We start from the raw sequence: 22,347 nt of genomic DNA, 5'->3' as shown, positions 1-22,347 counted from the left end.
TATTATCATCTCTGCAGTGTGTTTGGGACCTTGGTTTCCTGCACAACATTGTTGAATAAAATTACCATCTGGTTATGTGTATAAGGTATATAGCAACGTTATGTACATTTCTATATATAGGAAACATATATGAATTTTGTGTTTAGACTTGAATCCTGTCTCTAAAAGTATCTCATTGTGCAAATACAGGTGTTCCAAAATTCAGAAAAACCCTGAAATCCAAAACACCTCAGGTCCCAAGCATTTCGATAAGGGAAACTCAACCTGTATCATCATCATCATCATCATCATCATCATCTATTATTATTATTATTAGCTTAAAATTCCTCATCTTCTCATTAAGGCGTCTGACCAAAAGTTTATACAATAACATCCAAAACAAAAACCCGGCAAATATCTAACAGCAGCATCAAACTTTGTCTTGGTAAAACTATGGAGCACAAAAGGAAGTAAAAAGATATATATACAGTAGGCACTCAAAACATAGAAAGGGGAAAAAATAACTGTGCAAATATGATATACAGAGATGGGAGACATATTAAATTCCTAGGTACCAGCATTCATTTTTTAAAGGTCTGCGTGTGCATATTTCTGCATATTTTCATGCGTATTTCTATGCCTGAGGATGCAACCTAAGGCAAAGGAAAGCGAAAAGGACCCATTACTTCTTAATAGCTCCTGGCAGCAGGGACGGGCAACTCTTGAAACCAAGCGAAACGTATTGATGCCCTCAGGAGATCTTGGAGGCCTCATAAAACATAATTCCAGATTAAGTGCTTATGAAGAATGGAGATTGAGAGGATTTTTGCCAAAGCATGTATATATATAACAGTATTACAGTGGGCATCTGTTAGGTTTTGGTTCCAGGGCCTCCGGTGGGTACCAAAATCCATGGATGCTCAAGTTGTCGTCTTCCATCCTCCTATCATATAATATATTATATATGTTCCATTTCTCTTTCTTTCAGAACTAAAGAACAAGTCCGTGTAAAGTGCTGAAGGATCATTATCGAGGGCTCTGAAACCGGCCACGCAAATCAGGTTTAGCAAGAACAGGTAAGACACATTCCAGTTTTTGATCGGTGACAGATATTTGCCATTCAAGGCCTTTGAGGCTGGTTCTAGTTATTGCTTGTAGTTGGGCCAGGAAATCTAAGGGAAACGGTCAGAAAAATATCTGCAGTCATCACCGTTATAAAATCCCTGTTTGTGCTCTTTAGACACAGGTTCATGGATTCATGATCCACAAAAACATACATTAATAATACCCATTCAGCCATGGCTATTCAAAGTTTCCCAAGTGTTTATGCAGCATAATGCTCCAAGTAACCTAAATATTGCTACTGAGAGAGGACCGGAGGATAAGGAGATATTCTAGCACTGAAGTTTCATTCTCAACTCGAGAGGTTGGATTACCCCAAATGTCACAATGCTGAAAAAAAGGGGGGAATACTACTGTGAAATGGGGCAGAATTGGTTTTTGGTCCATTGGTGGCTCTGTGGTCAGTTTCTGGTGGAATGTCCTAACACAGAGATGGACAGTTGCAACAGGTTCAGTGGTCAATTCTCTGTATCTGGAACAACTCCAAATACTAAAACCTGTCAAAAAAGTCAGAAGTGGCCAGCCATCTCATTCTGGTTTTGGAAAACAGATATTGAGATGGAATCCTGTTGGTCAGTTCCATCTTGAATAGATCCCATCGATCAACTATTGAACCGTAAGTGAATACATAAGGCATATCCCATTGACTCAGTGGGTCTTTTCTGTTCAGGAGCAATGGGAGGACATTGTTTTAATATCACGGTGGGTCCTTGGTATCTGCTGGGGTTTGGTTCCAGGATCCTCCACGGATAACAAAATCTGTGGATGCTCACGTCCCATTAAATATAATAGCATAGTAAAATGGTCTCTCTTATATAAAATGGAAAATTAAGGTTTGCTATTTGGAATTTATACTTTTTTTGGAACATTTTCAAGGCGTGGATGCTTGAATCCACGGATTAAAAAAAAATCCAGGGATAAGGAGGGCCAACTGTATAATACTGAGACCTATTTAAACTGCTCTCTCCTGAAGGGTCCCAGGAGAGCCAACACACACAAAAGCCTTTTCTGAGGACCACAAAAATAATTTGGGGGTCAAAATTTTCCACCCCGACTGAACAATTCTGGCAATGATCACTGACAGATATCGTTAGGGATTTAATTCCTGACCCAGCAAGGCACTTCGTATAAACCTTTAGCACAAGTCACATACTCAAAGTTACTTAACACTGACAGTTATTGCTTTGAGTACCGAGGGATCCAGGTGTTGTTAGCTGCCGTCAAGTCGACTTCGATTTATTGCGATCCTAAGAATGAGAAATCTCCAAGCCACCTTGTTATCAATAGCCAGGTCTTGCATACTCAGGGCAGGCTTCCTTGATGGAATCGATGCACTTGCAATGCAGTCTTGTTCTCTTCCGACTGCTTTCTACTTTACCGAGGGATTCAAATCATGCGCTGTTTATATGGTTTATAGTCACTGATGGACCAGGGGGAAATACTAGGAAGAAACATCAATGAGAAGGCTAGAGCAGCCATGGCTACTCTGCCAGGTTAGGCAACTCCAAGGAGGGGAAAGAGCTGATATTTCTGGATCATCCAAAGTGATCCTTCAAGGCGAATCTATAAATCCACACAAAGAGATAAGGAAAGAGTTGTTTTGATCCAAGGAAAGGACTCTTCCTAAATATCAGTCACGTCCAGAGTATCCTTCCTGAACGCAGAAGAACATCAGTGCTCTTATCAACAAGATACTAACTTTGGAAATGGATTCCTGGGGGAAATGCATGAAGATTCCCAATTCAGCTGTTCCCAAAACCTAGCTTATTGCAAATGCTGCTTTTTGTGTATGCAGAAAAATCAAGAGTTGGTCTCTGTTCTGTATGGGATATTCTGAAGCACCATCCTTTAGGTTTTTCTCCCTCGTGGGATGGCAAAAGGAACTCCGTACCCTCTTTCTTTCTGGGGAATTAATCCCTTCCCTCAACAGCTGTGCTGTAGCTTTTTCTTGCTTGCTAGAAGCTGCTCTTCAAGAAGATCCAGTTCTTCCATGAGGCCGGCAATGGTGGAAGCAAAGAGACCAACCTGAGGAGAAAGGCGACATTGCAGTTAAAACACAGTTCAGAAAGCCAGCAGCATCTCTGTTGAAAGAAGACTATATTTTTTTAAGTGGACAGTTTCAGGGTATAGACAGACCTGTAGATAGCTACTTCAGATGGTCTGCTGCATGTTCTTCTCCTGTGCCATGCAAAGGGGGGAAACCCCACAGAAGCATGATACAAATAAGCAATAATTAACAGAGCTTGGCGTGATCCATCGGCCCCTTGGCAACATTCCCAGGGTCTTTAGGCTGCACCGCGGCCTCTCAAGTCATTAGCCAGGTTTTTTAAAAATCCCCCTAGGGCTTCTTGTTCTTATTCCCGCTCATAAAACTTTGCTTTTTCAGCTCCTGTTGTCCAATAACTGTGCTTTATATCCTAATTTAATGAACTGGGACATGCTGGAAGAGACACAAATACAGTAGCTCCCTCGTCGGCTGAGAGAGGCCCAAGCTGTGAAAAGGGTCTGTTTCCAATCACACACTATTAATAAACAACAGAATATTGTCCATTTCCCCCCCTCATTATTTCCAACAACCCATGATAGTAATAGTGCAGATCCCACTTTGGAAACCGAAGAACTCGTGGCAGCACAAGCCTTTTGCTTTGCAAAAATCCAAACAGATCCACCCTTGCATTATAGAATCACTGCGAAACATTCAACCCGGACAGGAAAAGAAATAGAAGGAGACACTGGGACCAATTTTATAAATGGAGACTTGTTCTTTAACTACACCGTATTTACCATATCATGTATAGTGGGAGCGCCCCAAAATTAAAAAGTTGAAGTCTGGAGTTATAAAAGAATGAAAGAAATATTTCAAAAATCTTTCACAGAGAGAGAGAGAGAGAGAGAGCGCATTTCCTCCTCCTACCTGAATGTCTGGGTTCCCACGAAGGTAGCACCTTTTCCACAAGCGGACCGAAGGCCCAGCATGAGATGGAAGAAGCAGCAGTTCATCGTCGCAACCAAGGAGGCGGACGCTTAAGGAATTCCCCCTCAGTGACCTCTCTTGTTCTCCAGGTCCCTCAGGCAGCAGAGTCCGTCGGGATCCCTTCTTGGAGAGGGAACCGTTTTTCCAAGGAAAAAAGTGCGATTGCAAAGTCAGGGAGCCCTTGGAGAAGAGATACAGGGCCCATTTCCCTGAAGGAGTATTATCCATCTGGAAGGAAGGAGAGAAACATAGAATCATAGAGTTGGAAGGGACCCCAAGAAGGGCCATCCAGTCCAACCCTATTCTGCCATGCAGGAACTCTCAATCAAAGCATCCCCATTGACAGATGGCCATCCAGCCTCTGTTTAAAAACCTCCAAACAAGACATCACCACTTTTCAGGGGAGCATCTTCCACTGTCAGACAGCTCTTACTCTAAGGAAATTCTTCCTAGTTTTTAGGTGGAATCTATTTTCCTGAAGCTTGCATTCATTACTCCATGTTTTAGTCTCTGGAGATGTAGAAAATAAACTTGCTCCCTCCTCAACATGACATCTCTTCAAATGCTTAAACAGGGCAATCATATCACCTCTTAACCTTCTCTTCTCCAGGATAAACATCCCCAGCTCCCTAAGTCTCTCCTCACAGAGGGCATGGTTTCTAGACCCTTCACCATTTTAGTTGCCATCCTTTAAACACGCTCCAGCTTCTCAACATCCTTTGTGAATTTTAGTGCCCAGAATTGTATTCAAATACAAGCACACAGAGAGAGAAAGAATAGACAAAATTATTTTTCAGTTTGTAAATTAAGAGAGAAACTGTAGCTTTTCCAATCCGGGTCAGTGGGAGGGTTTTGCACTGTAAGTCGCTTTTTAGTTCCAATTTGGGGGGGGGGGGGGGGGGGGGGGGGGGTAGTTGGGATATAAATCAATCAGTAACAGATACCTTGAAACCTGGATGCCAAAGTTAGTCAACAATCCTCTCCAAATGCATACCTTGCTGCCATTTGGGGGAAGGAAGTTTCCATTCAAAGCCTCTCCGCTGCTGGTGATCTTGTTGCAAAACCAGGGGTTCCTGAACTGGGCTCTCTGCCGTGGGCTGTACCTCAAAGCCCAATCCCAAATGGTGGGCAAATACGCTGTGGGCTCTGCTTCCTTGACCAGGTAGCCTCCTTTCTGCAAGATCTCCATGCAGACTGTCTCCCGCCAGCCGTTCATGGGAGTGTAGAGTTGGTTGCGGAAACGGTTCTGGAAAGAATGGGAAACAAAGAGAGAGATGAATGAAGCATCACTAAACTGCAAACCTTTCCATTGGAAAATCCCTTTCCCAGGAGACAAAGTTGGGTTTCCAATAAAAGGCAGTGGTTTGAGTGTTGGACTATGACTCTGGAGACCAGGGTTCGATTGCCAGCTCGGTCATGGAAACCAATTGGGTGACATTGGGCAAGTCACACTCTCCCAACATCAGAGGATGGCAATGCTCCAAACACTGGATGAAGTTGGCTGCAGTGCACAACTGTTTGCGTCAAGTTAAACAAAAATGCCACAAGATTCCTTACTCTCCAGCATTTCACAGATGAAAGCCAGGACATATGTTTCCTTGCAACACTGGAGTGGATTCAAGATGGCAGACATTATTAATGGGGAAGACTAGATGAACTAGTAATGGCTGCAGCAATGGCAATGTAGTAACAACAATGCCAAACACATTCTCTGAAGATGCCAGCCACAGATGCTGGCAAAACATCAGGAATAAACTCATCTAAACATGGCCACAGAGCCTGAAACACTCACAAGAATCAATACCAAAACCCTTCTGAAGAAACCTGCCAAGAAAAGCCTTAGGGTTGCCGTATGTTGGAAAAGACTTGAAGGCACACAACAAAAGGAGAACTTGGAGGGTTGCATCTCCTCTACTAATCCTCTCTTTTTTGAGTTTTGGTTTTTGGCTCACCTGATTTTTCCGACCTCTTTCCCACTGGCAGTTGAACAGGAACGTGCTGGAAAATGGGACGTAGCTGCTGTCATGCAAAGCCACCAGATAGGCGTCGGTGAACTCAAAGGATTTGGGGAACTGCTGGAGCAGCTGCCATATGCAATCCAGAAAGAGAAGAAACACTGGCGACTAAGGGAACGAAAAGAGAAAACGGCAAACCTATGAAAATTCCCCGATTTTGCCAGAGTTAATGCCAAATCCGTGTTTCATGCCTTTCACCTCTTCCTGGACTCCAAATTTGTGGCATCTGAAAACAACCTTTTAAAGATATGGCATGATTTGGGGTGTAATTTTTGCTCCCAAACTATACAGCATCCAAGGGCAGGAAAGCATGAGAAAGCCACCCCACCCCAAATACCTTGTTTGTATCTTCAATCCCTCTCAAAAGAGAAGTAGGAGCCAACTTGGTAAGGCACACATATAACAAATATTATTTTAAAACCAGAGCTTGAGTGTTGGAATAGGAGTCCAAGAGACCAGGGTTCGAATCCCTACTCAACCATGGTACTCCACTGGGCAAGTCCCATTCAGAGGAAAGCAATGGCAAACATCTGAACCGACCTTGCCAAGAAAACCATGGTTTGCATGTTGGACTAGGACCCTAAAAAAATCTTGAAATCAAAATCTTGCTCAGCCATGCAAACACCTTCGATGATCATGGGCAAGTCGCAGTCTCTAGGTATGTGGAATAGGTTTGCCATTTCCACTGCTTTGAAATGGGTCTAAGTGGGGGTTTTGCTTCCTTCTGCCTAGTTTGCCCATTCCAAGGAAACCCACCTCGTCTCGGTCGTTCCTCTGAAGCAGGTTGAGGCGCTGTAGGAAAGGATGTCCGGCTGCCACCCACTCCTTCTGGATCAGGCTCTGAAACCCAGATATGGTTCTGGTGTGAGGATCGGAAAGGACCTGGACCAGGGAGGCCAGCAAACAATTCAGATCTCTGTCATCCGATTCTGTGCAGAAAAGAGGAAAAGAATCTGTTCCAAAACCTTGGGGTATTTGAAGACATGGATTTAGGTTTCTTTTTAAAAAAAATATTTGTATTGATCTTATATCTGTATAGACTGGAGCAAATCTCACTATATTTCCCTGGCAGAAGTTCAGGACAAAGAAATACTCTCTACCTTGCAGGACAACTGATCGACTCCTCTCGGCTAGCAGGAGAGATACCTCGCTGGCCTTCTTCAAGCATGCCCTGCAAGAGAAATGTGGACTGTTAATAGGTGCCTCCTTCTGTTGGGGTTGGGAAACTCAAAACATATACTATGAATATACATATTTATAATTTGCACAGATATAGGATGGAGACCTCTTGTTTGAAAGCACTACGTGTGAAAAGATCGAAGGGTCTTGTCAAACCATAAGCCAAACATGAGTCAACATGTGATGCAGTGGCCAAAAATGTCAGTGCAATTCTGGGATGCATCGACATGAGGACAGCACCCAGATGCAGAGAAGTCATAGTGAAGACCAGGGTTCGAATCCCCACTCAGCCATGGAAACTCAGTGCAACTGCAACTGCAACTTCCATCTAACATCTCTCAGCAAAGAGTGGCTTGTTGCTCTGATACCAGAGGTGACAAATAACCCATCCTGACTCCAGAGCACAAATCTTTATTTATGCTCCAGACAAGACTGGATTGGATCAGGGCAACGAAGAGATGGGTAGGCCTGGATTCTCCAGAGGATGGGAACTATTTGTTAATTATTTTTGAATGGCACCACTGAATGCAGCACCCAGACCTTCCTAGGAAGGGATTTGCAGAGCCTAGGGAGGAGAAGCCACCAACAAAGCCCTGTGCCATCTCTCCATCTGCCGTACCTGTGACGATACCTAAAACTCAAGAGCATGCCTTTCTCACCTGACATGATCCAACCATCGCGTTCCTTCCAAGCTTGAGAGCCACTTCTCATCAGAAGGAGCAACAGAGGAATCTAGAAAAGGAGCAAGAAAAAAACCCAGCAAAGTTAACCCGCACTATTCAGAAACAGCATCTAGGAATTGTGTTGGAAAAGAAGAGGCAACGAATGACATTAAAGTCAGCAGAAGAAAAATGGACAAGACAGGAGGCTCCAAAATTTAGTACATGCTGTGCGCTTAACTCCAAAAATAGGATTTTCCCCAGCAAGTTCTTGAAGAGTGACCACTTTCAAGGCAGCTGATTAAAACTGGTCTTGGGCCATTTTTATTCCAGAGTCTCGACGATTGAGGTTTATTTTATCGATGCAAGGGATACTGCTTTCTAGTTGCTCTTAAAGTTATCCTTGAGGGAACTTTTCCAATTTTATACCAACCCTAAGACTTCAACCAGTAAAAAGAAAAAATGTAACAGCGGGAAATAATTCAAAGATATAGCTGTGTTAGTCTGCAGTCAGTATGTTGAGAGACCCAAGTATGTTGAGTTTGAGACTCACAGAAAGAAAGAAGTTGACAGCATGAGCTTTCTGAGACTAAAGTCTAATTTCTCAGATGCTTTTGGAAAATAATGAGAATGAGCTCCTTCCAATGACTTTTAAAAAGTGACTCCCCCAACTCTCATCTCTTTCTCCTTCAATCACTGCAGAGATCTAGCCCCCAGGGCTGATGGAAGGTCTTGCTAAAGTGCGCAGGTAATTCTCTTGTTCCCCATCAAGCCATCGCTCACTTTGTCTCCTCACCTGCAAGGCAGAGGCTCAGCATCCAGAGCCTGGAGTAGGACTGTTGGATCTCAGGGGGACTGGGAAGGTCAGAGGTCACATCCACCACCACACACTGGGAATGTCCAGCCAGCATCAGCCTCTCCACAGATCTGCAGAGAGAAAGCAGAAATGACCGGGCCATGCTTTAACTCACCCCTGCTCTCTGCAAAGGGTCCTCCACTGACTCTCCTCTGTGCATGCCGTACCTCATGTCTTCCTTCTCTGGGTCTGAATCAGGGTGGAAACTGGCTGATCGGAGGAGACTGCTGCCTGCTGGGTGATGCCAACATAGCCTCTGGGCAGGATGAGAAGGAGAAAGAAGACTTAGGATACTTTCAAGGTTTTCACTCACCTCAAATGCAAATTTTCCTCTTTTCCATCATAGCAAGCTTGGCCTCTCTCTTTCTCGGGGACTCCAACATACAACCATTTTTCTCAGGATCATGCTTGGTTTTTACCTTCTGGCCATTAAAAGGCCCTTCCAAACAAGTGTTTTTACTATCACAGATCTGGTTGGGATCTTTAATTTGGGCTTAAGAGTTGCACTAATTTGGGGATGACTCTTGCAGCCCTCCAAGACATTGTTGGATTACAACTGCTAGCTTTCTTCGACTTTGTGCTGGCTAGAGGATTGATAGGAGCTCCAGTCCAGTATGGAGTAGTGGTTTAAGTGACGGTCTACAACTCAGGAGGCCAAGGTTCGAATCTTAGCTCGGCCATGGAAACCCACTGGGTGGCCTTGGACAAGTCATACTCTCTCAGCCTCAGGGGAAGGCAATGGCAAACCTCCTCTGAAATCTTGCCCAAAAGACCCCATGATAGGATTGTGGAAATGGCTTGAAGGCACACAACAACAACAACAACATGTGGTCCAGCAACATTGGGAGGGCCTCAGCATTAGCCAGCCCTGCTTTAACAACTTTTCAGGAAGAGCCGATGATCCCAGGACATTGTTTTAAAAGGCTCAGGCATTTTGCTTTTTCTCTTTGGACTTCAACACCAAACATGCATCTCATACTGCAGCCCTGGGCTCTCACCGGAATACGCCGTTCATTGAAATGCACAAAGGTCCTTTTCAGCTCGTTGTCCAGAAACTGACTGGGGACCCACAGATATTTGGGGAGGCTGCAGAGAGGGAAGAAGTTGGGTTCTAAACTGTAATCGCACACAAATAAGAAAGGGAGATATGGAGGAATGGAAAGCATCTCTTACCTGGTGGACATGTCAAAGCGTTCGTTCACGGGGCTGACCCTCCACCCTGCCACCCCCAAACGCTTCAGCTCCTTCTCCCAGTCCGAGAGGGTCTCAAAAAGCAGTGTGGGGGACTCTTCTTCAGCTTCTTCTTCCTCTTCCCTCCTCAGCCGGCTATTCTCTAGACACAGACGCAGGAGGAGATTTGAATTTGACCAACGGAGCAAGGAAAAGTCAATGTGTCAAGGTAGAAAACTATCCTCCCCATCCAGCCTGGTTCACAGACATATTTTTGCTCACCCAAGTTCTTCAAAGCAACATTTTCACAGCCGCTGGCACCAGCGTCCCTGCTGCTGCTCTCCTGTGCTTGGGCAATGGCCATGGTCACCTGAAATGCAAGGACAAGGCGTGGAGGAAAGAAAGAGAGAGGGGGAGAGAGAGAAGTTTAAGGATCCATGGATCTTGTCTTTTCCAAAGATGGCAAGATGATTTTATATCTGCAACCATCAGGGAGGCTGCTGGCCCCCATATCCATGGGGGGAGTAAGAAATTTGTTCTTCCTTTTATTCGGGACATTGAAAGACCTTCCTAAAGTGCACCAAACTTCTTTTGAGGGACAAGATTCAAGACCTTGGACAGCTCCCATCAGCAGCAACCTCTTTATTTGTATCCTGCCTTTCCCCCCAAGACTCAAGGTGGCTTACACACTGAAAAGATTATAGTCCACCCTCGGCATATGAATCCTCGCCATAATCTTCGGCGGACGGCAAGCAGTGAGGAACACAATGGTGCATGCGCCAGAGGAGCGCGCCAACATTTAAATAAATGGGACTCCAGCATACATGAAATTTGCCTTACACAGGGGGGTCCAAAATAGATCCCCTGCATATGGCGAGGGCAGACTGTACAATTGAAAGCTACAAAAAGTCAATATTAAAGCCAAATTAAACTATAAAGCATATTTAAAAATGCACCCTACAGCAACATTTACACTACTGATTTATAGTACAATAATTCCCATTTCACTGCCATGGCTCCATCCTATGGAATCCTGGGATTTGCAGTTTAAGGGAGGAGCACTTAGGTTTCTCGGCCAGCAAGCTCTTCTAGTGCCTTCCCAAACTATACATCCCAGGATTCTAGACAGTACCAACCATGGCAATTAAAGTGGAATCACAGTGCTATAATTATGTAGTATGAACACAATGACTAACCCGGAAGGCTTGTGGTTCTAAGCCACTCTCGTGGAAGTGGAAATGCAGCACCCGAAAATCCCGGCAGTAGACCACCAGCTCTTCTGGGATGAACTTCAAGGTGGAGGTACTCGTCAACACCTTGGCTTTTGTGAAGCTGTTCACTGGAGTAAGGAGATGAGAGAGACTGAGTAACTATGGGTGAATAGGAAATTACAAGCAGGAGTAGCATCCCAATACCCTCCAACTGTCCTGGCATGGCAGGAACAACCTGTGGTGTCCCACTTTTTCAACCGTTTTTCACCTCCTCCTTTGGCCTCAGCTTACTTCAATTGCTGCAAACAGAGTTCAATGTGGAAAAGCAGCCAAATGAACTAAACTGGCCTCTGCTTTCCTAAACTTACCTGCTACCAGCCGCCCAATACAGGAGAGGGCTACATCATAGTCGCTGTGCATGAAGGAATGGCAGGAGTAATCCTAGAGGCAAGGAGAAAAGAGCAGCACACTTAGCTCATTAAAAAAAATTATTTAAATGGGCTTTTCTACCCCCAACACTGCTGTCATGTTCCTTTAGGAGCATTTGAGCACTTATTGTTTAGGTGAGATGAGCTATTTTGAGCCCTCAACTGGGGAGCAGGCGGGACATGAGTAAGTATCACCATTCATTCTGGCCCTTGGTCCAAAGACTTTGCCCTTCACTCTTGTGCCCATCTCTCCTGCCAGGGCAACATATACCTAAGAGCTACTGGTCCAGCATATTGCTGGTCCCTTAGCAAAACCCACCTCACTGTCTGGAGAGAGATCTGGAAGGAAAGCCACCCTGAGGTTGGTACAGTAGAGGGTCCCAGGGATGTACCCATCACCATCTCGGGAAGAGAGGCTCTTGCGGACGCGGGCAGCCTCTTCTTGGATGTATTCACCTGCCATTCACAAGGCATTCACAATCAGTTCACAACTAACAGTCGCTCTGAGTCCCAGGTCTGGGAAAAGAGCGGGATACCAATAAAATACGATATGATATATAGGATATAACTAGCAGGCAAGGAGGGACACATGCAAAAGTGTTGTTTTTCAATGGTGGGTGACAAAGTGTCCACATCAGTTAATCTGCAACAGGTTTAAGATTGAGGTTTCAAGTTGCTGAGTCCCATTTTGAGTGCTTGTGCTAACTTTGCGGTTGCAACCCAAAGTTCAGCCTAAAACTCTTACACTGCCAACAACTCCATCCCTCGAAACCAGGGATGGGCAAAGTGTGCAACCCCACAAAAGTTCAAAACTTTCAAATTACAGTGTGGGTTAAAAATAAGACAAGAGTCCTGAAGTCCATTTCAATGGCCACGTAATTCCCACCCCCTGAAATAAAGGATGGCTGGATAAGATGTGGACGCTTGGCTTTTAAAGGGGGAAAATCTAATAAGAATTCATCCTCTCCATGGCTTCCTAACATCCTTTCTGCAACCTCCACAATCGCCAGAAGTAAAGAAAAGAAACCAGCAAACATTTAGAGGAAACCATTAAGCAAAAGAGAACCTAGATTGAAGGGAAGGCAACTGATATCAAAAATATTTGGGCTTTGGAGCAGCAGAGAGAGAAATGCAAAGGGAATCCAAGAATGCACACATCCCAGTATCAATCCATTTCCCAGTACCTGGAATGCACTGGAGCGCGTAGTCATTTTGGTTCCTCTTGCTAGTCATGTTGGAGGACTTTGGACTTTGGGGCTGCAAAAGAGAAGAGGAAGGGATGGTGGTGCGTTAAAGCAAAGTCCTGAGAGAGGCAGACCTTTGGTCCCATCATAAGAAGACAGCCTTACAAGGCTCTGAAGAAACACCCAAAAGAAGGCCAACGCAGCGTCTGAAAACATGCACAGCTGCCAAATCTCTGAGTCTCCAGTTTCCATGGATCATCTCCAGGAAGGACAAAAGGGTCCTTGGGTCCTGGCATGGGAGGAAGGCAGTATATATAAATAAAGTAAATAAATAAATAAAAGGGGACAAGTTCTCCACTTTTGGAGCCAGGAGTAAGGAGCTAGGTGCCAATTTCCAGCTCAGCTTGGAGAGCAGCTGCTTGGTACAATTTTGCACGAATTAAATTCTTGCTAAAACTTGCAAAGACCAAGGGATCTGTAGATATTATTATTATTAGTAGTAGTAATACTAATTATTATTATTTGTACTTAGTTAGCCTTTTCCTTCTCTTCCATTCACCATGGTGCCAAGGCTCACCCTCTGCTTTGCTCTGCACCTACCTTCTGATTAGTAGCAAGTAGCCTACATTAAATGGTCCTTATCATGTCCCACTAAGTAGGTAAATAGGAATAACCCCCTCATTTCACCTTGAAACATCCCCTTTAGTTAGGATTTCGCTCTTAATTTCTGGACAGGAAAATATGGATTGCATGTTTATATGTGTGTATGTGTTTTTGAATGCCAAGCTCTGGGCAACTATGGTTGGTTTGCAGTGCTTAGGTCCAAGGGAGACCTTTTTTTCTGAAAGAGGGAGTAACTTCCATCCATTTCCTCTCCTAGGCCTAAAAATGGTGCAGGAGACCATAGAAATAAAGCAGAAATGCTCCCCACAACTCCTAAATGGCATTTGGGGGCAATTGTATTTAAAACTTTGCAAAGGATCCTGTAAGGTGTGTGGCTTTCCAAGGCGCTGAATGTGGATCACCTCCAGTTTCTCATCATTGCCCAAGTCTCCAAGACTTTTGGAAGGCAACCTTCACCCTGCAAACCAAAAAACACAAAGGATTGTAGGGGATCTCCCCTAGTTGCATCCTGTGCAATTTGATTTTTGTTTTGTTTTAACAACCTCCCTCCGCCTCCAGATGATCCCAATGATTTGGCTCCTCCAGCGCATACTTCTGCTGCATATTTCTGTTTCATGCTGGAAAACATGGCTTTAAAATATGCCAGGAATGCTCCAGCATAGAGAGGGGCCAGGAAATGTGAGAAGAAGAAGAAGAAATTCAGAGAACCTTTCTGGAAGAGCAAGAAAGCAGAGCTTGCTAAAGTTACTTCTTTAAAAGTAATTCTTTCCCGGTGACCCCTTAGAGCATCTGGAAAACACACCATTGCCATTACTTGCTACAAAGTTAGAAAAAAATAATTTGTCATGTTATTCTACACACACACACACCAATTGCTCTCTGTTACATGTTTAGAGGGATGGGAAATTTAAGAGGGGGGACAAAAATTTAAGAAATTGTCACCAAAATGCCTCCTAGTTGCTTTCAAAAATGAGCTTCCGAGGCAGTTTGATGACAATTTCTTAATATTTATACCCTAATTGGTCCTAAATGTTTCCTCCGACTGTCCCAACTTGGCAAGAACAGTTCCAATTTATCCTGTCTTAGGCAAGTCACACACTCTCAGCCTCAGAGGAAGGCAGAAAATCCTGGGATGTTTGCCCTAGAGTTGACATGAGTTGGAAACAACTGCAGGCACATAACAACATCCTTCTGTTTTCTCTCTACACACTGTCCTTAGGAAAACTCATCAGCTCTTTTGGCTTTTCCTACCATCTGTATGCCGATGACACCCAGCTGTATCTTTCCGCCCCTGACCTTTCTCCAAGGCTTCAACAGCAAGTCTCGTCCTGCCTCACAGCTGTCTCACAGTGGATGCGCCATCGGCGTTTGAAGCTCAATATGTCCAAGACGGAGCTTCTTGTCTTTCCTCCTAAGCCCACCCTTCAACACTCCTTTTCTGTCTCTGTGGACAACATTTCTATTCAACCAGTCCAGCAAACCCGCAGTCTTGGTTTTATCTTTGACTCTTCTCTGTCGTGTATCCCTCAGATCCAGACCACAGCCAAGGCTTGTAGATTCTTTTTATACAATATTGCCAAAATCCAACCATATCTCTCCGCCTCTACTGCCAAGACCTTGGTCCATGCCCTAGTGGTCTCACGACTTGATTACTGTAATGTCCTCCTGGCTGGGCTTCCTCTTTCTCACCTCCGTCCTTTAATCTCTGTTCAGCATTCAGCTGCACGCATTATCACTTCCACCCACCGCTCTGACCACATCTCTCCTGTGTTGGCATCCCTTCACTGGCTCCCCCTCCCTTTCCGCATTCAGTATAAGCTCCTGCTGTCAACATTTAAAGCCCTCCATGGACTGGACCCTCCTTACTTATCAGACCTTCTTTCTCCTGACCTTCACACCAGGGCCCTCCGTTCTGGTAGTCAAGGTCTGCTGTCCCAGCCCAGGATTTCCTCTGCCCCATCCCGGATTCGCCCCTTTTCACTTGCTGCCCCTCACTCCTGGAACCTTCTTCCCCCACAAGCAAGAGCCAGCACTTCTTTAACCAGCTTCAAAACGGAGTTGAAAACCATCCTGTTCAGAGAAGCCTTCCCAGGCATTGCATAATTGTCGCTTACCATCTGATGTTCTTTTAGTGCCTGTTTATCAATCCATTTCCTGTATTGCTATGTATTGTATATGTATTATCCTACTTGAGAGTATGTATTTTCCCTGGATGAAGATTAACCATTCATTATGAAGCCAAGCCCTCCCTCCAGTCCATCTGCCTTGGTCCAGGCCTTGGAGGTTGAGAGGAACTGCTGGACCTCTTACCCTTTCCCTTCACCACTCCCTTCTCCCTCTGTGTCATGTCTTTTTAGATTGTAAGTCCAAGGGCAGGGAACCGTGTAACTAAAAAGATTGCATGTATAGCGCTGTGTAAATATACAGCGCTTCATAAATAAAGGTTAATAATAATAATAATAATAAATCCTCTTTTCATCTGCTTTTAAAATGTCCTGCTTTCTCCCTTTGTCCTCAGCTTATTTGCAGCAAACTGAGTTGAAAAAGCAAATGCTATTTGCGTTTTCCATTATTAAGGAAGGAGAGGAAAAAAGGGTCCAAATCTTGCCCTTCCCAGCAGGCTCAAGCAAAAGCAAACTGCTGCAGCCTCTCCTAGCTTTTCTGCCCTTCTTCATCATGAATAACTTTTCCTGTTTTGGCCACACTCTGACGTTGCTTGGCCACACATGCCCCAGTTTTTATTAGTGAAACATTGGAGGGCATGCAACCACAATTATGTCTGGTATGTCACCACCAGAAGCAGCTCAAAATCACAGTCTCGCAGGTGTTACTGACAATAATTCATCCAACAAGTCAGTGATTTAGATTCTATCCAAGAATCTAGGAATCGGTGAGGTCTTCACTATTCATATGGCTTGTTCCAAGCAGTCTCATGCTGCTATGATCCTATCCATGGCATTTTAATTCAAATGTTTTGTCTATTTGGGATCGCTCTCGGAGCACCTCTTGCCCAACGGAACCACAGTCCGAGTTTCTTTCCCCATATTAATGCTGGAATTCATAAAGCAAATCCATCCGCCCGAGGTCACAAAAAGAGAATGCGTACCATCTGGAAAGCAATGTTCCCGGAGCGGCAATCGTACGAACAGAGTTGACCTATTTATCCGAAACAAACTACCTTCAAATGCACAACTTGGAAAAACCCCGAAGAAAGATCAACAAGGGAGGAAGAACAAAAGGGTTACAAGTGAAAGGAAAGCAACGGAAACGGCAAACATATCTGGACCATTAAGTGAAAACCAAACTAGTTGCAGAAATTGAGACAGTAAAGGGAGATTGAAGGAGAAGGAATACTGTTTGTTACTGACCAACAGATTGATAGCTATGGGGGGGGGGGGGGCAATGAAAAATTCTGTGTCTGAATAAACTGAAATTTCATTTAACCCAAAAAAATGGGAACTCGGCAAATCCATCGTTTTCAGTCTCCCTCTCTGCAAATGCTTGAAAAAACTGTGAAAGAAGAAAATTTAATCTGAAAAACAGAATTGTTATTTGGGCCGACCGCCATGTCTGCACCCCGGCTGACACACAAACTGAAAAAGGTATTGAGAAAATGAATAATACCAAAACCTACTAAAAAGGCTACGATACCCAAAAATTTACACCAAAGAAAGAACAGAAACAAATGATTACAAGAAAACCCATAGGTTTTTGCATGCTAAACCATAGGTTTCTTCATGCTAAACCATAGGTTTTGCATGCTTGCATGCTCAAGTCTCTTCTTGCTCCAGTGCTCCAATGAGTCAGATTTCCTCTGAAATCTGCGGCAAGAATTACAAACTAGACGCTCCAGCCAAGCCAAGGGTTTCCTAGCTACCCGTTGAAAAGAAATAGAGTCTCTCCATTGTTGGATAGACTTTTTTTAAATATATAAAAAGAAAATTCTCTTTTAAAAGTTTGTGAATCATTAATAGGACGCTTGCCCAGACCGCAACCGAGGACATAACGTCCCGTGGAAAACACCCACCCACTTCTAAATTTATCACGGCTTCTTTCTTTTTTTCTTTTTTTCCCCTTAAGAAAAAGAAATTAAACAAGGAGGAAAGGCCAGTGCGTTTAGAAACAGACGCTCGAGTTTGGAGCCTGGCTTAGGGGAAAGCCCTTCTTCTGCAAAAACAGGTCTGAAAGAACACAAGGCAAACCCTGCGGCCGATGTGGGAGGATGTCTGGGCTGAAACTCAAGTTCAGGTATTAAACTTCAAAACAAGAGAGAAGAAAACAAACGTAAGAGCAATCGGATACTTGGGTTTCAAAGAAAGGGAAACAGAACATCTCCTATTTCCAAATGCTTTGGAAGCTCTGCACTGACTTGGTATGGATTCCTCATCTACATCTGTACCAACTTCCAGTTTACATGGGGGATGATCCATGGTGCTAGTTATGACCTACCAAGCCTGATACAGCTCAGATCCAGATTATACAAAGAGTCGTATCCTCCCTTATGAACCTGCTTGTGGAATCATAGTATCATCAAGTAGGAAGAGACCCCAAGGGCCATCCAGTCCAACCACCTGCCATGCAGGAACTCTCAACCAAAGCATCCCTGACAGATGGCCATCCAGCCTCTGCTTAAAGACTTCCAAAGTGACTCCATCACTCTCCAAGGCAATGTCTTCCATCGTCAAACAGCTCTTACTGTTAGCAAGTTCCTCCTAATGTTTAGGTGAACTCTCTTTTCCTGTCGCTTGTATCCATTGCTCCATTGTGTCCTATTCTCTGGAGCAGCAGAAAACAAGTTTGTTCCATCCTCAGTATGACACCCCTCCAAGTACTTAAACAAGGCTATGATATCAGCTCTAAACCAGCTCCCTCAGTCTTTCCTCATAAGGCATGGTTTCCAGACCCTTCACCATTTTGGTTGCCCTCCTTTGGCCATGCTCCAGCTTCTCAGCATCCTTTTTGAATAGTGGTACCTAAAACTAGAGACAATATTCCAGGTGAGGCCTGACCAAAGCAGAATACAGTGGCACTATGACTTCCCTCAATCTAGACACTATACTTCTACTGATGCAGCCTAGAATCGCATTGGCAATTTTGACCTTCGCGGGCACCTCAGGTGGGAATACAGGAGATAGGGCCTTTTTAGTGGTTGTTCCGATCCTCTGGACCTCACTCTTGGAAACCATGAAGCTGTATGAGGAAAGACCTAGGGAGCTGGGTATGTTTAGCCTGGAAAAGAGAACCATGATCTCCTGGGCCCTAGCCCACTTCTCAAACCACGATGCCATGATGGCTTTCATGGGTAAGATTTATCCAGGGGGGATTTGCCATGGCTTTCCTCTAAGGCTGAGAGAATATGGTTGCATCTGCACTGCAGAACTAATGCAGTTTACTACTGTGTTGACCACCATGACTCCAATAAATCTTGGCAATAAAATCCCAGGATAGGCGCGCTTAACTTGCTGTAAGTCAGAAACGACTCGAAGGCACACAACATCAATGTGGCACCAGACAGAGAAAACTAAATATCCCACCAGACATCCTGAACAAACATCCTAGAATGCCATAGCATGGAGCCAGGACAAAATGTTGTCAAAGTGCATTCATTCTGCAGTGCAGATGCAGCCTATGACTTGTCCAAGGTCACTCAGTGGGTTTCATAGCCGAGCAAAGATTTGAACCTTGGTCTTGTGGAATCCCAGTCTGACCAGTACACCACACTGGTTGTCCAACATGATGCTAAAGGGCCAGAGAAGGTTTTGGAGGGCCTGAGAAGGTGCATTTCAGGGTCTCCTTTGCTTCCTAGAAAGCAAAGAGTTAAGAGTGCGGCGTCTCCTGTTCACTGCAGGGAGCACCATGCGCTTTGCAATCCTGGATCCAGACAATCTGGCAGATCTCCTGGAGCAAAAGAGATCCTCCTGCAAAGCCTTCATTCAGGGAGCTGGCTTTTCCAGTTCCCCAGACAGACCTCAGGCACCCTTACCTTCTGTTGATACCTGTTTTTTCCAAGAACTGCCCAATGTGCCTCCTCTTCTTTCTAGCTCAAAACAAAAAGGGCGCAAAGCAAAAATACAAATAAAAAAGGGAGGGGAACCTACAAAGAAATACACAAGCCATGCACAACTTAAATCACCCCAAAGCCCCCCAAAACTTACCCCTGGATCCTGGGAGGGTTGCTTGATCTTGAAGGAGTTCTTGGACATGGAGAGCATGGTGCCTTTGGACGCCCCATAAAAGAAAGCAAAGAGGAGGAATGGGAGAGAGGCTTTGGAGAAGAGGGAAAAGGAGGAGGGAAAGGAGAAGGGAGGTGCAGACAGGTCCCAAGTGCAGAAGCAAGGCTGATGAGGGATCTTGGGGAGAGAACAAGCGTGGTGAGTTATTGTGGTGCAAGAAGAAAAAGGCTCTGGCTTTGAGAGAGGGAAGGAGAAAGCAGCAGAGGAGGAGGAGGAGGAGGAAGGAGAGTGCAGGTGAAGGAGGGAAAGGGAAGGGGGTTTGGAAAGGCTGCTCTCCAAATAGGAAAGGAAAGGGTAGAAAAGGAGAGAGGATAGAGGAAGGAAAGAAAGGAGGGTGGGAAGGAAGGAAGGAAGGAAGGAAGGAAGGAGGAAAAACAAGAGGGAAGGAAGGAGAAGATGGAATTAAAGAATCAGAAAAGAGAAAAGAGAATGAAGGAGGGAGAGGAGGGAATGAAGGAATAAGGAAAGAAGGAAGAAAGCTAGGTGAGAGAGAATGGTGGAGGGAGGGAGGAGAAAAGGGAAGGAAGGAAGCTAGAAGAAGAGAGAATGAAGGAGGGAGAGAGAGAGACAGGAGAAGAGAGGAAGGAAGAAGAAGGGAAGGAAGGAAGCAGCTTTGGAGAGCAAAGGCTTGGAAGCCCTGGATGATGGGTGAGGAGTCTGGAGCTGGAGTGGGCTTTTGGGCTCCTCCAGGGTCGCCTGCGTGCCTTTCTTCTTCCTCCTCCTCCTGCTTCTCTTTCTCCTTCCCTCTCTCTCTCTCTCTCTCTCCCTGGGCCCCTTGCTGCTGAGCAATGGACACCCGAGGAGGAGGAGGAGGCGGCATGCTGAGAGGACCCGCCTGCCTGCCTTGCCTTTAAAGGCGACGCCAGCCTCCCTTGCCTGCCCCTCTCTGCCCCATGGAAGGTGCAGTCCCCTTTCCTCCTGGGGCTCCTCATTTATTTTTCAAAAGACAGGGCTTTCTAGTTCTGGAAGGTTAGGAACAGCAGCCTTGGTTGCCCAGAGCCTTCCTCCTCCAGCCACCATACACACACAGACCAGTTTTTGGCACAGTTCCTCTTGCATGGGAGCACAACAACTCCCAGGTGGATGCTGGTGTAGGATAGCCTTCCTCCAAATGTGCTTGCACTGCAACTCCCTGGGGAACTCTGAGAGCTGCAGTCACATCTGGAAAGAGAGGTGCAAGGTCCTAGGAAGGATGCTCCAAAAGTGGGGACTTCAAGAGGGTTTCTCTGTTTTCCCTTTTCCTCCCTGTTTTTCTGTTCACTCATGCTCCAGAAGGGATTCTGGAGGCAACTGCTGTTCAAATAATAACAACAACAACAACAACAATATCATTATTCCTCACCACCATCAGAAGACAACGATTAGGACTTGGAAAGGCAGTTATGAAGGATCCAAACAAGATCCTCGTGTAAAGATATATAATTTAATTGAATATGTAGCAATTTCCAATTTCTTGGTATGCTTTTGTGAAATCTGGGCATTGAAGAAAGCTGATAGCAAGAGAATTTTTGGAGATGGCCAAAAAGACCAATCAATGTGACCTGGAACAAATCCAGCCTGCAATTCTCTCCCTTGAAGCCCCGAGGACTAAACCGAGGCTGTCGTTTGGTTGTATTGTGAGAAGACAGGGCTCATTGGAAAAGATGCTCAGCAAAGTGGAAGGCAGGAGGAAAAGAAGGCATTACCGTTGGCTTGACTCCATCAAGGAAGCCACAGCTTTGCTAGACCTGAGCGGAGGCCTCCGATTCAAAGGGTCATTATGGGCTGAAGGCCACTTCGTGGCAACTGACCACAAACAAAGCCATCTCACTGCTGACAATGAGGACTTGTGTCTCATTCTGGTTTGAGAAAAACAGGTGCCTGGTGTGTCTGATGTTGTGGCCTGGCAATATTTTTCTGTCGTCTGTCCAGAATTACTGCCAAGATGTTTCATCCTCTGCCTTTTTCGACCACTCTCAGCTGCTTCCTTTCTCCTTTCAGAGCAGCTGAAGAAGTGCGGAAGTCAAAACGTCTTGCCATAATCTTCAAATATTTCCGTTTTGTTAGTCACCCTAATACTCTTAAGGGATTAAGATCTACCTCCTTCTGGGATCCAGGGCAGAGACCTCCGAGGTGCTCTTGGACGCTTCAGAAATTATCTGTCTCCTCATCTATCTAAGCCAAAAGTTTCCTTTAAACTGGACAATGTTGTGTAGTGGTTTTTATGTTTGCCTGGCCCTTCCTTTCCACCTTGTCCTCTATCTACCTGGAAGTGGATGGTGAAGACCTCCCACACAAGATCTTAAAACTAGGCCTAAGTCGACTACAGAGGAGAATCCGGTCTTTCAGAGTTTGGGTTTGTTGCATGGAGTTTCCAAGCGACAAGATATTTTCCCCAAGTGAATAAAATACAACAGCAATTCCAGTTGATGAAGAAGTTGCAAACGCTGCCCAGGGCCTCCAAGGCTCTGGTTTCTTCCACTTAACCATTGTAAAACGTCCCAGTTTCTCCCTCCTCCTTCCCTTTACCTCAATTGCTGCAAACTGATTTGAATGGGCAAAAGGAATTTGCATTCAATTAACTCAGGTGAAGGGAGAGAAGAAGGCAGAATCCTGCCATTCCCAGTCAGATAAGGCAAAAGCAAATCGCTGCATCCTTTCCCCCTTTCGAAAGTTCGTTCTTATTTTTTAAGAAATGCAAATCCCACCCTCCTTTTTTTCCCTCCTCATTTCC

General features: G+C 45.0%; 1 protein-coding gene across 1 annotated transcript; it reads right to left on the bottom strand.

The window, feature by feature from the left end:
* Positions 1-7: 7 nt before the first annotated feature.
* MTMR11 (myotubularin related protein 11) lies at positions 8-20,010 on the bottom strand. The gene is made up of 17 exons (XM_042440817.1): positions 19,557-20,010; positions 12,778-12,850; positions 11,913-12,049; positions 11,534-11,606; positions 11,151-11,293; positions 10,237-10,324; positions 9,958-10,117; positions 9,783-9,870; positions 8,952-9,040; positions 8,725-8,855; positions 7,929-8,001; positions 7,191-7,261; positions 6,847-7,019; positions 6,028-6,198; positions 5,070-5,321; positions 4,016-4,303; positions 8-3,126 (listed from the first exon to the last, which is right to left on the bottom strand). The coding sequence occupies exons 1-17, from the start codon at positions 19,611-19,613 to the stop codon at positions 3,025-3,027; spliced, it is 2,169 nt and encodes a 722-aa protein (XP_042296751.1). The 5' UTR covers positions 19,614-20,010; the 3' UTR covers positions 8-3,024.
* Positions 20,011-22,347: the final 2,337 nt, after the last annotated feature.

This window comes from Sceloporus undulatus, chromosome 9, assembly GCF_019175285.1.
Source record: "Sceloporus undulatus isolate JIND9_A2432 ecotype Alabama chromosome 9, SceUnd_v1.1, whole genome shotgun sequence".
Taxonomy (NCBI): Eukaryota; Metazoa; Chordata; class Lepidosauria; order Squamata; family Phrynosomatidae; genus Sceloporus; species Sceloporus undulatus.
The sequence above is the reverse complement of the archived record's forward strand: the minus strand, read 5'-3'. Positions and strand labels throughout refer to the sequence as shown.